General features: G+C 43.8%; 1 protein-coding gene across 1 annotated transcript in view; it reads right to left on the bottom strand.

The window, feature by feature from the left end:
* Positions 1 to 763: 763 nt before the first annotated feature.
* The window catches only part of PLCH2 (phospholipase C eta 2), a 109,023-nt gene continuing 92,187 nt past the window's right edge, over positions 764 to 17,599 (bottom strand). The window contains exons 21-22 of the mRNA XM_073316846.1: positions 8,523 to 9,582; positions 764 to 4,646 (exon numbers count right to left, since the gene is read on the bottom strand). Of these exons, the coding sequence (XP_073172947.1) occupies positions 2,902 to 4,646; positions 8,523 to 9,582 (2,805 nt within the window). The 3' untranslated portion in view covers positions 764 to 2,901. The remainder of the gene's footprint in view (positions 4,647 to 8,522; positions 9,583 to 17,599) is intronic.

Genomic DNA, 17,599 nt, shown 5'->3' with positions numbered 1-17,599 from the left:
GATATGCAGGTTTCATAACTGTGAAAAAAGCCAAGTGGCTGGAAGTGGTTCATGGTTTTGACTTTCATATTGTGCATTAGTTAAATAAAAAAGTATTTAATCAGTTGAATACAGAGAATCAGATTATGAAACTAGATTAAAAAAACCTCAAACTAAAATGCATTTTAAATGCCTCTCCCCATTCCTTACCTGAACCCAGCAGGGGAGCTTAAAATAAACTATTAACATTCTTAAACTGACACACTCTGCTCTATGGGTGTCTAGTTTTAAGTACAAAAACATACAGCTTTTCAGCCCAATGATAAATGGCATAAGAGTCCAACTTGGTGTCTTGTGAATATTAATGGGAGCTGCTTTGTGTTGGTGACAATGCGGGACGAGTCCTGGCAAGTCACGCATTCCGCTTTGCCAATCGGCATTATTCTTCAGAGATTCAAAAGATCCCATTGGGCCACTTCAATAAGCGTTACCATAGTCCCTGTGCCCTGGGAGTCTAGTAAAACTTTTGTCCAATTGGCATTTGGAGTGATAAGATTTCCATCTGGGGAGATTTAAGTATGCTAGACTTTGCTTTATGATAACATTTCAATGTCACTTTAAAAGCTCTGTCAGAGAAGTTAGCCTCCCTAAGCTGTCCCTCTATGCATTGTGATCAACAAGTCACTAGTGATCATCCAATAAAGTGGCTTTATGATCCAATATCCGGGTCTGAAATGCCTGTGGCCAAATTGACCCCGACTATCTGTGGATCCGACTCCATGAGTATTGGATACCCTGCAACACAAAGCAGGTGGATTGTCCTTCCAGCGTAAATAGCGTGAACTGAGCAATATGCACCTTGCTGCACACGGGGGTGGGAGGGGCATTTTTGTATGAAACCTACAGAGACATGAAAGAGCAAAGACCAAGGGCCCTCAGCATCAGAGCAGAGGTTTGCCACTCTGTCTTCAGTCAAGCTTAACCTCACTTCCACCACTGCTCCACAGAGTAAACAGTCCATGTTTACCTCCCCCCGTTCTACTCACCACGCGCAGCTTTCGTGGGCACGGGACAGCTCTTACAGATGAACGCTCCAGAAGGCTGCAGCTGCTCAGGACTGTATCTCGTACCTTCTAGCCGCAGGCTCCAATGCAGCAATAGAGACCCTCCACCGAACAGCTTGGCAGCCACTGAGGACTGCTACAGGAATGAGCAAAATCTCAGTGCCCTCAGTGGGAGTCTTCCATTGACTTCAGTGGACTTTACATTAGGTCCTTGGTTCAGGCCTTTATAGAGGGGGAAGATACAGGGCCACCTAGAATTGTCAGCTAGAGGCACCCCCATCCCTTTTGAACCCACACACCCTGAATAATGGTTGTGAGGATATTGTGACACAATGGGAGGCCACCCTCTAACCAGAGTGGGCTGCATTTCGGTGGAGCTGATGGACATAAGTTGTGTGGGATCCAAAATGGGTGGCACCTTGGAAAGGTGGTCCATTAAATGGCATGTATCATGGAAGTGGAAAACGGGAAATTAGGCACATTTCCATAACAATCTTATAGGGAGCATAAGAAATCCCGGGAACTTCTCTTGTTTGGCTGCAGCTAAACAGTCTGGAAGCTGAAAAAGGTTAAATGCTTTTATTTGAGTAGTGTCAGACGGCTTTACAAATAGATTTTAAAATTTTGAACTATTCAGAGAGGAATCGTTACAAACAAAAACAAAAATACCCCCAATAAAAGGGACTAGGCAAATAAAATTAAAACTTTAGCTCCATTTTAAAAACACATCTCAACAAACATTCTCCTCCCACACCAATAAAATGTACATCTCATCTCAAACAACAAATGATAATCCTGACAAAAATAAACTAAAAATAAAAAAGGTTAAAAAATGAAAAAATTATTCTGTTTAGGTGGGTTTCATTCTAAATATGTTAACCTAAAATTTGTGTGTGTGTGTGTGTATATATATATATATATATATATATATCTTTTTAAAACATACGCTCAAAAATCTTGCATGGCAGTGCATAACAGAAAAAAGTAGAATTCATCCTGAAGGTGCTATGTACAGCAGCATGGTTAAAATCTCACCTAAAAGGGTCAATTCTCTTTTCAAAGGAATAGTAGCATTCATTTTAACTATTGCAGAGCTAAACAAAGTCAATAGAAGACATTTCCTGTCTGTTTTCGAGCACCTTCCTTCTCCCCCAAAATTAGGGTTCTGAAACAATAACTTGACACAGTTTGTATATATAGACAGACTGGGTTAAAAGCACTGCTTCTGAACATGGAGAGATTTCTCTTCCTCAGCTTAAAAGAATGAGGCATTGGGGACTTTCATTGGAACATACAAGACCAGGCTGGGCGGTGGACTCTGCTGGCTGGATTATTAACACAGAAAAACAGCTATACTATGGTTTTGACTATCTCAGACTGCCTCAGCCTCTTCAGAAAAACAGCCGGGGGCCAGATTTTAAAGCCAGGCCTCCCTTTATGGACCTGCACTTTGCGGGAGCAAGTAGCTGTGGGCACCACTAGTGTCACACAGAGGTTTACCTGGCAGGCGGAAGCAACGTGGCTTGAGTGCACAGACAACTGAAGGAGCAAATTGGTGGTCAGATAGAAAAAAAGGCCAGAGTAGAGGCTGCCAAAACAAAACAAGCCACCCCCAAAAAACCCCAGGCCCTTAAAACTGTAACCGTATCTGCAAACTGCTGACTCCACTGGGCCTGCCCTAATTTTGGATGTCCAATACGCTGTCATCCATCTCTTCACAGCCAATCTCTTTGGTTGCTTTATCTTCAAGGGGGGCGAAGAAATGTTATCATGCGTGTGGACATTTCACACCTCTCGGGTTTCCAAGTTTTGCTCAGACTGGAATGTAAATATCGACCTTGTTCAGTGTTTCCCAGCATTAGAGTTTCAGCATGAAGAAGACCTCAGTGTCCTGGTTAAAATCCGTTTGGTTCTTTAGCTGGGGTGTCAGCAGACGGGGGGCAGCTGAATCCGTACAAACTCCTTTTGCAATGCAGCAGGCTCCCTCGGGGATCCCCCTCTCCTCAATGGGGCTCCCATTGATCTGGCCCAGGCTCTGCAGCCGTTGCCTCTCCTGGGCTTGCTTGGCTCGATTGGCAACGTACCGCACCCTGCTCTGGCTGCGAGAGGAAGACCTGCGGAGGAGCAAGCCCTCCTCTTCCTCCTCGGATTCAACTGGCTCGAGGCTAGTTGGGGAGGTGATGTTGTTTTCCTCCTGAAAGGTTGTCAGCTTCTTCAGCTGCTCGGTCAGTTGGTCCTGCGGCTTGGCCGAGGACCTTATACCTGAGGAGCGGCGCTGCTCTCGCATCGACTTAGTGACGAAGCTCCTGCTGATGCTCCGGTACTTGCTTTCAAAAGTGCACGCAATGTCATCGGAGGTAAGATCCCCAAGGCTTTTGGATTTTGCCTGGCTGGTCCCTGCTTTATCCTGGGCTTTGGACTTGACAGAAGACTGTTTGAGACTTTCCATGTAGAGCCTGCTCCAGGTATGCCTCCTTGGGATGGAGGCTAATGCATCTTGAGGAACCCTGGCCAGAGGCCTGGCGTGCAGCTCATCAACGGACGTCTGGCTGGCCCGCAGGTTGGGATTGGATTTGCTCTTGGTCACTATTGGCATTTCATTACCAGATGTCGTAGCAGACCGGGGGCGCATGCCCTTTCTCACAGCAACGGTCTCAATGTTTTCATGATGGGTACCTAGGTCTGGAAGGCTTTTGCGAGCTAGGTTGGGCAGAGAGAGGTCTATCACAGTGTCGTTGGATGACATGCTGGAGGAGGAAGACATACTGTCCCGGTGACTGCTGGAATCTAGCTTGTTCCAGATCTGGTCATGAACAGTGGCATCAGAGTACACTTCTGCTGCCGGGGACAGGCTACTTGGATTTTTCATTAAGGCTGAGTAGTCAGAACTCTTGTGCCCATCGTTCTTCGACCTCCTCACTAATACGTGAGAGCTGGTCAGAGAAACAGAAGCAGTCGGAGCCCAGGCAGGCTGGAGTCTCTGGAAAGCATCTGGAGGCAAAGTCGGCTGGGTGCTGTTATTCAGGTGGCTTGGTCGTGGTGGGCTGGTTGTGGCACCATCCTTCTGGCTGATGGATGCGGCAGTGCAGTTCACATCTGGTAACCTTTGATATACACGGTCTTGTTGCTTCTGGCAGCTTTCAGTGGAATGGACTGAAGTATCACTCGGTGCCAACATCCCCCAGGTTCGTTGAGGATACACTGCCAAACCAGACTGATCTTCACCAATACCATGGGTTTTTTCCCAGTCACCCCCATCTTCGAGTGGTCCCTTTGTGCTTCTACTTTTACCTTCCTGGCCCAACGTGCTTGTGGCTGCTGTCCCTGGAGTTACGAGCACTTGGTCTTTTGAAGCCAAGCCTGCCTGTGGTTCATGAGCAAGAGCAGCTTTCTCAGGCTGGTCTGTTGGGCTACTTCCTGCCGATCTAGATTCACTGGAATGATAAGACACAGACCCTTGTTCAGAATCGCTGCTGGGGTTAACAGGCAGAGGGATACAAGAACCAGCATGTTGTTTTTCATTGGCAATGATGGGTTCTTCGGTCATAGTTTCTAGGCTGCATAAAGAAGTGACTGACCTCTGCCTTGAGAGCTGGCAGACGCCTAATGGGAGGGAGAGAAAAAAAATACACGGGCAATGTAAAGGTTAATCAAACTATCAACAATGCTGATTCACTTACAGATGCATATTTTACTCAATATCCCTTTGCTATGAAAACTGTCATTTGTCAGAAATGTTGGCCAGGATTTTCAAAAGTAACTCGTCGTGATGTTGGGTACCCAACTGAAGACATGCAATCTTCAGAAAGCGATGAGCATCAATGAGACACACAAAGATCACTAGTCACTTCTGACCATATCTGTAGCATGTTACTTCACTGATTATACATATCCAAAGAAGCAAAACAACCCTGACCCCATCCCCCATCTGTTTGAACTGTTCTATCCTTCAGCAGCACTGAGAACGGCCAGCATGAGACAAAAGTCAGAAGATCGCTGCTTGACCAGCTGGTGACGTGTTTGGCATCCATTGTAGTTCAAGAGGAAGGTGGTGCAGGGGCAGTGGAAGAGATGAAAACCCAAGTGATTTTTAAAAAATCCTTTTCAGCTATTTGCCCATTTTGTTACTTATCAGCAAGCACCACCTTATTTTGACAAATGAATTTGTCATTTATTTTTCAAAGACCACACACGAAGGCATGCCGATGAAAACAAAGCTGACAGTCCACTCTTGAGAAGTCACTGGAGTAGCCAGTTGCCTGAACAAAACAGATGCTCAGGTTATATTCTTTATCTTGTATATCCTGACATACAAAACAATCATGCCAAAAAAAACAAACACACAAACAAAAGGCTGCCCGCTGACCAAAATGCCAACATGCTCCAAGAACTAGCAAAGCAGCAGAAAGAAGCCAGGCAGCAGGTTTAGGAGTACAAGGAGGAGGTAGTTATAAGATGCCTGGAAACTAAAAAGGAACCCGGGCAACACAATGCTTGCATCAGTGACACTCAATAAACAGTTACCTTGAACTTGCTTGTCCTTTCAGTTCTTAACTACAGAGAGAGAGTGTGCACGTGGAGGAGGATAGAACAGAGGAAAAAATCCAGTTAATTTACGGAAGGCAGGAGCAGATAAAAGGATCGATTAGTGGGGAGGGAGAGGGAAATAGACACAGATAGGAATACATTTCTTGTAGGATCCTAAGAATTTTTGACCAACCAGAGCACACAATGGATTGCATAAATTGGACCCAGACCAAAGGTTTTTGTTTTAAAAAGAAGTTGGAAAATTTGTAACTGTTCAAGGAAGTTTTGGAAACATGTAACCTGAGTCTGAAACCACCTCTGATTTTTGCCTTACTTGACATTCTGGAGTTGCTATAAAAGAAACACTAACTGGGCACAAATGAGTTTTCCAGCAGATGCTAGTTATCTTGGGGCGAGCAGAACATGACTTCAGCATAAAGCTGCACTACATATCACACAAGCAGGGCATGCATGCAGCAAGGTAAATCAACAATAAGTGTAGACATATCTGACAGGTTCAGGGGCAGGTTCCTGCGGTCATCTGGATGTTGTCCATTCATCCATCTCCAGCCATAGTTCCTCGCTGACTGGGGTCAATCATGGGACCAGTCTAGTGGTCTAGCTGCATGAAAGCAGATGCCCTGCCAAGAGTCAACCTTGCTGGTTTCTAGGAGGACTGGTAAGTAGCTTCAACTTTCTCCCCTCTCCAGCCCTTTTCCTCCCAGGTAGAAGAAAAAGTCCCAAAGACCCAAATCTGCTCAACTGAAATCAATGGCAAAGCTTCCATTTATGTCAGCGTTCCTGGATCAGGCCCAAATCAGTATGTTTCCTAGACTGCTTGGGGCAGGCAAGGACCCATGGGGCTTTCATAGCCCCTAGACTGTGTTAGTGGCTGCATACCAACTCCATGCCAAGCCAGCAGGTTGGAGGAAGGAAAGACTTCTCCCCCTCTGCACATCCCTTTCATAGATCCCCTGCACATGAACCATTGACTCTGGCACTGCCCAGTGCGGGGGCTGAGCATACTAAGCTTGGACTTCATCCTAGCTCAGTGACTGGAAGCATCAGATGGCTGTTCAGTGGCCTATATACCACTAGTCGGGGAGGGTGTCTCAGTCTAATATCTATAAGGCAAGTACCCACGTGAAAAAATTCCCTACCAGTGGTGCTGATCAATACCACTGTGGGCGCTCAGAAGTGCCGAGGGCTGAATGTTCACTGTCCCGTTAGCATGGCAAAAGAACCAAGGCTCACACTGCTGCTGCCAGAGCTCTCCCTATTCTGTGGCCAAGCAGGGGCCTTCAGTTTCCTGTCCCATCCTTCTGGCATCTTTCACCAACACAACGTTTATTTCTGAAGTGTCGTTAGATTAGCCTATCTGTATTGGCTCCTTGGTGGTCTTTGCACAGTGCACTGAAATAGTACGTGGACGGAGAATGCTTGCAGTTTATGCAACCCTAATATTTGGTCACTAGCTCATCAACATCCAATCCAAATGCCTCTTTCATCCTTTTAAAGGTTTGTGATTCTACACTTGAGAAGTCAGGTGGATTTAATCAAATTTCGAGCCTATCTTAATATTTCTTCAGTGACTTAGGAGGCTGGGGTGGGGCTCCCGCCCGCTGGCACAGACGATGGTAAATGGTTCCATATGTTGCATCTCTTGGAGCTTATGAACAATCCAGATACACAAAGGGTTCCGCAGTTTTGATTTAATTTCATGCTATGCGACTTGGCGATAAAACATAATCCAGATGTTCAGAGCAGATCATTTAAAGCAAAATTAAAAATTGAAATTAAAAAAGATATAAGGAGCAGCCTAATCCATGGAAGGCAAATCTGTCTTGGCTTCCCCTCTAGAAGCTCTTTAGGCTTTGGTTGGGGCTCTCAAAGGAGCCTGAAATAAACTGCAGTGAAATTTAATGGGAGTTGGCAATAATCTTTTTAAAAGCACCTAAGTTACTTAAGTGTTTCTGAAATTTCACCCTGGATGTCTAACTCCCTTAACTGCTTTAGAAATCCCAGACATACAACCTTAAGATGGCAGATGGCAAAGACAGGGAACAGTATTGTTTGAAAAAAAAATCTTTCAGTTTTAATAATCTACAATCTCATTAGCAAGATTTTTTTTTAAAGAAATAGAATAATTTTTAATCTAGATAGTGTCCTTTAAGAGAATTAAAGAGGACATCCATGGTAGGCTCCCACCTTGCAGACACACAAATGCTTCACTTTAAAGCATGTTTGTAAGTTGCACTGAAATCACATGCTTAAAGTTCAGCAGGTACTTAAGTGTTTGCATTGTCATGGGGTTTATAAATTCATAGGGTTTAAGACCAGAAAGGACTATTATGTTCATCTAGTCTGACCTCATGCGTAGCCCAGGCCAGAGAACCTCACCCAGTAATCCTGCATTGAGCCCATAAATAGTAGCTGAAATAGAGAATATCTAGATTGTAAGTTCCTTGGGGCTGGGACTGTCTTTAATTGTGTGTTTGTACAGTGCTTAGCACAACTAAGTCCCTATCCTGCTCTGGCTTGTGCACTCTACTGCAATACAGATAATAATGATAATGAGGATGACAATCAGGATGGACAGCAGTGTTCCTTTTCCAATTCAATCTCTAAGCAATGCTCTGGTTGGGAGTTTCAAAATTTACTTAGTATCATACTTTATTCATGATTAAAATCTCCACTCCACATTCATGGACGACAGATGGATGTGCTACTGAAGATGGTTTGCTAGGTATGGAAAGGACCAGTCTAGATCAGATACAACTAGGGAACAAAACAAAGCATATTTATGCAGAAATGTTTTTCTTTCACTGAAAAAAACAAAATGAGCTATGATGGCAAAATAAAAATCTGGGAGCTTCTAAGGGGAGGAGCTATGAGGAAGCCAAGGCAATGAGGTGATCTAAGGCAAATGGGGTGAAAAAAATCTGGTCTTACCAGTAAAGAATATAGGGGATTTACTTCGAATTTCCTCCAATTTTTGAATGAACAAGGCATTCATTTCCCTCTGAAGGGTGCCCACTTGCCTTCGGGAATTCTCAGACAAGCGCTTGGGGAATTCTGGGCTTCCAAGACTCTCTAGACTGCTTGAGTTGGAGGATATTGAGCCATTGCTGGCTGTCACCAAGTTGACAGTGCTTCCATACTTGCCACCTGATTGGCACGGCCACCTCTGCCGGGGATGACCTTTCATCCCGTGACATTTAGTTTCACCATTTTTCTTCCCTGGAGTCACAAAGGACTGAGTGCTCCTTGGTTGATCACTGGCCGTTCCGAGGCTGCTGCAAGTCTGCAAATCTGACCGAGGCCTGGGTTGCTCTGTTATACCCCAATTTTTTAGTTCTAACCTCTCGTCTCCCGTTATACTGCTATACTGATCATGGTGCAGCATATCTTTAGCAATTAGCCTGGTAGCATGGTCACTCCACTTGCATTCTAGATCGGGGCTCTCCTTGGAACCAATCATGCATTTCATGCAATTGGTTGCCACTCCGATCCTACCAGAGCCATTGATGGCGCAGCGTGCAAAGACGCTCTGTTTCTCCTGCTGGTGCTCCTGAAGACGGACCCTGTTGGACCTCCGTGTAGGCTCACTGAAAGTTGCACCCCCATGAGTACGAGTTTGGCCTTTACCTTTACCAGAACTATGGGCCTTACCTTTCAACCCTTTGCCATGTACCTCTCCGTTGGCCCCCTCTCTGGGAGCCAGCGATGGAGAGGAGCTTTCCGGCTCTTTGTCAAAGCGAGGCTGCGAAGAATCTTCCAGTTCGTGGTCTTCACTGGCCCCTTCAGAGCTGTTGTCTTTGGTGTCGATAACAATCTCGGGAAAGCCTTTCTTGTTCTTCTTCTGACTCTTGGTAGGGGCGCTGGCCGTCCGCCGTAAAATGTGGCTGCTAAAGGAGTGTTTGCGATGGAGCTGACCAGCAGCATGACTGTCTAGCGAGGCCTGTTTTGGATTTCTGAGAAATAGACCTTTTAAGCCCAGAGCTTGCTTGACCTGGAAAATAAAAGAAACCCCCGTAATAGAAGATGTGCATGTCTGCCCTGGCACACAAGTACTTGAGGTGCAGTAAAGTGCAAAGGAGTGTTCCCCCTCCCCAATTCCTGTGAAATTGTCACTGCCCAGCACCGGAACTGGTTGGAAAATGACGGGGATGGAGAAGGCAAATGGGTTTGCAGAATTTCATCGCTGTTTTTCATTGAAATGTTGTTTTAATTTTTCCAACCAGCTTTATTCCTGTATTAATGACCCTTCCTTTAGCTTTATTCTTGTATTAATAATCCTTGTATTAGTACTACACATCTCCTTACAAGGAAATCCACAGGGGCAAGATACTGGAGAGAAAAACACTAAATAAGGACCTGAATTCTGAAAGGTGCAGAGTGCCCCAATGCCTGCTGAAAGCAGCAAGCTTTGGGGTACTCATAAATTTACAGCCTTGGGGCTCCCAACGATGAATTTCAAGGAACTTTTTCAAAATACTAGTTATTGTTTTGCTACCTCCATGGCACAGCTGGTGGGTCAGCCCTCCAATGTGCCCGCAAGTGTGAATGGTTCACACCCACAGGCTCACTATGAGGATGCAGAGCAGAACTTGGGGGTGAGGGGAGAAGAGGCAATCAACTCTTCAGTGGAATCCAGGGTAAGTAGAGACTTACAAATTTGTTGCAAAGTTAGTGCTTTCCCTTAACAAAATAAAACTGCTTAAAATAGTTAATTTATATTTAATTTTAACAAACACTGAAAGTGTTTTAATGTTTAAAAAATACTTTAAACAGTAGTAACCCTAAATGTAAAAACATATTAAGAATGTACATTACAGCAACTTTGAATGTCTCTGGTTACCCAGATCAGCCAGTGTCTTGAGTCCCACAATGATGGCACTCAACAAACGGACAACATTACACCTGTAATGTTCTCAGCAACTTCTTAGCCGAGCGACAGTTATGACATTAGAGTCTGATCCAACTCTATTTCAGTCCACAGGGTTCTTCCACTGACCTCAATGGGAATTGGACGAGCACCTTAAAAAATAATATTAGGTATTGTGAGTTACTTCCTAGCTAGAGCTCTTTCACCTGACATTGCTGTATCTATCTAAGGCAGGCCGTTAACCCCTCCCTGGTTCTCCAATGCAAAGCTGCCTAGAAATGGTGCAGGCTATCATTCAACAAGATAAAGACGTCAGCTGTGCATGTCCAGGGAACAGCTTCCCGCTTTGAGGTAGCTGGCTTATCCAAGCACCACGTTCATTCCCCCTCCAGCCAGGCCAAACACCTGTAACTGGCTCTGCTACAGGACAGAAGGAAGGGGAAATAGCCAATGGAAAGAGTCCCTAGGGGCTGCCCGTGCTGATTTGTGAGCCTACACACTGTGCTGCACTTTTTAAAATCAGAGGCTCCCTCGACATCTCAGTGGACCTTTCTCTAACCCACTGGTGTTGGCAGAGCCCTCGCCTCACTAAGCCAGTGACGACAGCATGGATTTAGCCAGCCTGAGTGACTGTCCCAAGCCTCTTTCCTTTCACCCTCATCCTGGGCCACCTTTTCCTTGGCTATGGACCAAGGCCATTCCTGTTGTGCCAGCTGCCACCAGGAAAGGCAGAAAGTCTCAGAGGAGAGCTATGTGTCACCCTGCAGAGCAGTACTGCATGCCGTGGCACAGGGCTTCCCCTTGGCCCGACCATAATACAAATAAAACTAATAATATATATTGCAAACAAACAATTATTTTAAAAGGATCACTTCATTTAGGCTAGGCCAGTCTGGAAGAACAACCCAATAAAGGTTTTTTTTAAAAAGTCAATTAAAAATTATGTTTTTGCAATTCAATAAGTCACCTGTAATACTGGAAACCCAGACACAACAGCACTGGGCTACTGCATGAGTACCCGGCAGAAAAAGTGAGTAGAAATATGGGGCTGAATCTCCACGGCCTTTCATCTTGTGCTGTCAGTTAACAACTGTGCAGAGTGGGTGTCAAATGCTTCCAATCAGAATTCTCCCCTCTCTAAGGCCTTGTCTACACTGCCACTTACAGCGCTGCAACTTTCTTCACTCAGGGGTGTGAAAAAACACCCCCCCCCAGCGATGAGAGTTTCAGCGCTGTAAAATGTCAGTGTTGACAGTGCACCCGCGCTGGGAGCTACTCCCCTCGCAGAGGTGATTTTATTACAGCGCTGGGAGACCTCTCTCCCAGGGCTGGAGCCACAACTACATAGCCACGTTACGTCAGCTGCGTAGACATACCCTAACACTTTGCATAGGAGTAACTGAGCACATGGTGTGCAAGGCAGGAGAGAGTCAGGGTCCAAAGCAGAACAGAGAGGTCCAGAATGATTGACACACAACAGCTGAAAACACAAAACAACAGAAATGGGGTCAAGCTAAAAATGTATTTTTAAAAATCATTCCAATTTTAATCAGCCAATGCCTTCTTAGTAACATGGGTGCGGTTTCAATTTTTAAGCTGACAGTTTAATCAGACAATGCCCCTTCAATTAAAAAAATCCCACATGCCTCATCAAAAACAAAAATAACCCTGTCATTCAAACTGATCTTTACATTTTTTTAGTAACTGTAGGGAAGTCTAAAACAGCTATAAAATGCCACATTCTGTTCTATAGCAAACAGAAGACTATCACGGGTGCCATAATAATAGCATACAGGAGACCATATATCCAGGCTCCAGCACCAGAAATGTTTCCGTCTCAAGGACGTATTCTGGCCCTCCCCACCCATGGGATTGCGTTTTAATCAATTCCCATCATACAACCTCCTCATCCAAATGTCCCTCATGCACATTTTCATCATTGGAGAAACACATTATAAACAAGCAAGGGCAGTCAGAGCCATAATAAATACATTTCAATGCTTATCCAAATGTTAAACACAGACAATTCCCCACACCCTCCCCCAGTTGATTTACAATTCAGTGAATTTTACAAAGTTTCAGCATTCCTATAAACATTCCAGATGTACTTGCCAACTTTTTAAGTAACAAGCTGCTCATGCATAATAAAGGGCTCCTTTGGTTTTGACTGTGTGCTTGGAGCATCTTTTTATATAACTTGCTTCTGTTGATCGGCTTCTGTTGATCGGTTCATCCCTCCCTGAACTCTGTCTCGTTTGCAGTTTGATCAAATTCCCCTGTGGTAGCAGGGTAATCTCTGTCCTCTATTTGGAGTGTAAAGAGGAGTACACATGCTCTTATCAGAGGCCCCCATAAGCCAGGGCTTGAAATTTATCAGCTCGGAGATAAAGGTTGCAACTGATTCAGTGTCGCTAAAAGCTAGAAGTTAGCTTGCAGTCACTTTGGATCCGTTGCCCTGTGATGTCACAGAGGAGGTCACATTTCTGCAATACCATTTGTAGGTGCAGAAGTGTTCAATTTAATTTTACTTTCCTACTCCGGAACACATGGTCAGATTCACCAGGATGCTCTGCCTGCTCTGCATGGCTTCAGAGCTAGGAAGCAGCTGCACACCCAGTTCAACCAGCCAGCCAGACTGGGTATAAAGCTGCTCTGTGTGAGCCTATAAACCTAGCCCATAAAAATCATAGTTTAGGGACCTGATCCAAACCCCACTGAAGTCAACGGGAACTTCTCTTTCGACTTCAGTAGGGTTTGGATCAGCCTTACACCCAGCAAGAGTAAGCATGTTTCTGTGCGAAGAAGAAACATACCTGTTTAAAGAAAGAAGACAGGGACTGATTATTCCCATAAGCCAACAAAGGAAGTGCAAACAGTATAGGGCAGGGAAAACTGAGGTTAAATATCAATAAGCTCTGTGTGGGCAAAAGAGATTTGAAGAGCTTTGTGTAGGTCCAAACTTTGCATCTCTCACCAACAGAAGACAGTCCAATAAAAGAGAATACCTCACTCACCTTATCTCTCTAATATCCTGGGACCAACAGGGCTATAACAACACTACAAACAAATAAGCTCTCTGTGACATTTCGGGCAATAGAACAAGCTGTTAAGGGAGATTGTGGACTCAACTTCACTGGAGAAATTCAAAGCTAGGTTAAACATTTGTTGTTGAGCAACCGCATCTGATAATAACCAGAGGGGGAAAGAAATTATACCAGCCAAAATATGAAGTTTCCAAGCAGAATCCAATTGAGACAAGTTGGCAAGTGCACTAATTTACTACCATAAAATGATAATCAGACCCATTACAAAATACTTGCAAAATTCAGAAAAATCTCCAAACACACACACACACACACACACAAAAATAACCCCAATTAAAATGAAAGAAAGTGGCCCACTGATGGAATGGGTGATGTGCAGTGAAGGGCCCCAGGTATCATTCTAGCTTATTTGGTGCATCTGTTAGACTTGTCATTAATGCTTGAATCAAATTACCGATTCAAGATCCCAAATCCAATGCAAATTTGGTTTAAAAGAAAAAAAAAAAAGTAAAAACAAGAGTCATTTAGAAGAAGATCCAGAATATCTGCTTTCAGCTCCAATTCTAGCTTTTGCAAACAGTGCTGGCGATTTCCTTCTTCAAAGCAGACCTATAGAAATCAGCACCAGACCCTTTGGTCCTCACTGTTGACTTTCCCAAAACTTAACCACATTATGTTTAATGATATCACATACAACTGAAGGAAACGGTTTGAACTGTAGCTTAAAAAAAATGAAAAAAAGATAGGATGTGGAAGAAGAGACAACAAGGAGGGGGGAAGGGGATGGGTTGGGAGGAAGAAAGATTTTTATCCTGGATCTGCTTCATAAATGGTGGGCTCTCTGGCTGATCAATGACCCGACAAAACTAACCAAGTAAAATGTCACAATCCATGTTATATGAGTTGAAGAGTTTCAAAATGCTAATAAGGAAACAACAATGCTAATGAGTTCACTGGTTAGAGGCATGCAGGTGTGTGGTGGTGCTCACTACACCTTCCTGAGTCAGGAGGGGGTACCTTCAAGGCTCCTAAAATTGCTCTGCTTCTAAAAGTAGACTTTTTTTTGACATAGAGAAGTCCACTGAAATCACAAACAGACAGAGTAAAGGCAAGTAAGACACAAAACATTGAGGGAGGCTCTAAGAGATACGCACATCTAGAAAAACATGAGAAATTCCACAATACATGAATAGACTACAGAAGAGACAGAAACAGAAGATCAAATTTAGGAGACAGAACAGCCCATAAAGAGGTATTAAGTTAACTAGAGGTGCAGGGTCACCCTATTTTTGCAACTGTGAATTACCGAAGAAGCGACAATACCTAAGTTTAGGAGAATGCTAGTTGCACTGGAGCAAATGGATCGGTAAGGATAGGCAAAACCAGAGGTTGATTACGGTTGTTCTGAGACATGTGACGTGGCTTTCACCCAGCTGTGTGGGGAAATAGATATACGGTTCTGGTTTTGATCCATCTCTACTGATTGATAATTGTTTTTGAAAATTTGTTTGTTCCAGTAATATAAACACAGCACAGAACCACCCAAAATTAACATGATCAAGGCATTTACACAGGTTCCTAACCAGAGATCAACTCGGAGTTCTTTTTCAAACTCAGAAAAAAATAATATTTTCAAGTAAAGTTGGTTGGAAAATGCCAAGAGGGGGAGGTTAAAATTTTTGTCTAAGAAAGTTCCCAATTTTTGGTCAAAAATAATAAAAAAACTACTCACAGATTTTCCAACCATCTCTATTTATAAGCAACATCAGATACAATGAGCCTGAATAGAAATATGGGGACATTTTATAGTACATCGATGTCTAAAACCAGCAAATATTAATCCCTTCAAAGTCTTTTAGCACTTATATCCAGATAGAAACATGGAGTGGAGCAGAAGTCTTTCTGAAAAACTGGAGTCAACATCCTTTCAGTTTAAAGGTTCATTCCTCAGCTAGTATAAAACAGAATAGCTTAACTGATGTTAATAAGCCAATTAGCCAGCAGGTGTAAACTGGGCATAGCTCTAATGAATATACTGATTTACACCATCTCATGACCTGGCCCTAAATCTAAACAATAGGAACTGATCCAGTGATTTGAGACCAGACAAACCACAGAAACTGGAGCAACATTGCTAAGAGGCAGGAGACTTCAACTCTAACCATTAGCAAAGCAGACAAACAGAAGCTGATCCAAGGAAATAAGCAAGAAGTCCGAGCTAACAAGAGGTGTAGGGGTTCCAATGGAGGCTACAGTAGTCTTGTTGACGATAGTCTTTATAATCAACTGGGAAATGGTCCAGATGCAGATTGTGAGTCAGATACTGCCATTTTTGCTCTTGTTGAGTCTAAACTTACTCCATCTGCAGTTCTGTTCATTACAATAAGTCTACTTACATGTCAAGGTACTACCCTAACATGAGGGTGGCAGAATGTGGTCCAAAGAGACTGGGGTGAGCAGGTGTTGTGCGAGGTGGAGACACAGGGCTGGGGGTGTTTTGTCTCACGTTTTGTAGAAGATGTGATTGGAAGTGTCCACAGGCTCATTAAAAATCTGTGTCTTCCTGAGGTGAGATCTCAGTATTGGCATATAAACAACAGCAAAGCTAAAGAGGCTGCAGTGGTAATGAGAAGCAACAAGCGGTGTGTAATATATTGAGAACATGAAAAGGAAATAAAGCACTCAGAAAACAAATCAGCTCAGTAGATTGGAAGCTAAGAGATAAAGACATGGATGAAACAGCAAGACACAACAGGGGTCCTTTGATGTGCTTAAAGATAACTACTTGTGTAAGACAGCTTTCTGAAAAAAATCCAACAACCCCAAAGTTCCTGTAAAGGTTTAAACAAATGCGTCACGCTGCTGCAAATTAAAATGATCTATCAGCAAGTTAGTCGGGAGAAAAAGGAGAAATCAAGAAAAGCAAATAATTATACGAGACTGACCAAGGAGGTAGTAAAAGGGAGTGCCTGCCTTCAACTAAAGAAAGGCAAATTTAGATATGAAATAGTTTCCTAGGAGCAGTTAAACCAAGGAACTGCCACACAAGAGGGGGCTAAGGACACTTCAGAGGAAACAGCCACAAAGATTAGGGATGACTACGGTTTAGGATTCAGAGTAGCAGCCGTGTTAGTCTGTATCCGTAAAAAGAAAAGGAGTACTTGTGGTGGTCGTCTTCCTTTTGCTGTAACATAAGAGGGTGCACTGAGGAGATACTGTAGAACTTGACCTGTAGATGACCAGGGCTGAAGAGACAACTTCTCTGCATCTAAGAATCATATAAGGCAAACAGATACAAAACCAGAGACCACAAGCCAGTCCACTGGCAGCAAGAGGCTAGAAGGAAGTGGGCACCTTAGAAAGAAACTTAACTGGAAATTAAATGCCTTCATCTTATTGCTCCCCTTTCCATCCCGTCTGATCCCAGCACGTGGCTGGGCAGGTGGGCACTTTCCTTCCCCTTCCTTTGTGGCTGTTGCCAGGCAACACTTGAAACAGTTTTACCCTGAAACCATCAGTGGCTGGCATCAGATGCTCCCAAGCTTCCCCTCAGACTTCTTTGAACTGAGACAAAGTCTTTATTGTTTATTTCGTTATTTCTTGCTGCCCTAATTAAAATCTCCTGTCACTTTCCCCTGCCTTTAATTAGGGCCATGTAAAAAAAAAAAAAAAAAAAAAAAACCCCAGCACATTTAAGAAGCTTTTTTAAAAAAGAGATGAAAAAGAGTTGAAAATGTGCCCTCTGAATTTAATTGACTTCCAAGTTTAAGAATACTTGTGGCACCTTAGAGACTAACCAATTTATTTGACCATAAGCTTTCGTGAGCTACAGCTCACTTCATCGGATGCATACTGTGGAAAATGTAGAAGATGCATCCGATGAAGTGAGCTGTAGCTCACGAAAGCTTATGCTCAAATAATTGGTTCGTCTCTAAGGTGCCACAAGTACTCCTTTTCTTTTTGCGAATACAGACTAACCCGGCTGTTACTCTGAAACCAAGTTTAAGAATGGCTCTGCTTTAAAAACAGCCCTCTGGAGGTTAATGACAAAGCTCCCATTGACTTCAAGGGGTCAAGATTTCACTCACCAAGAGAAG

The sequence above is a fragment of the Lepidochelys kempii genome, chromosome 18 (genome assembly GCF_965140265.1).
Source record: "Lepidochelys kempii isolate rLepKem1 chromosome 18, rLepKem1.hap2, whole genome shotgun sequence".
Classification (NCBI taxonomy): domain Eukaryota; kingdom Metazoa; phylum Chordata; order Testudines; family Cheloniidae; genus Lepidochelys; species Lepidochelys kempii.
This window is presented reverse-complemented; position numbering and strand designations above follow the sequence as displayed.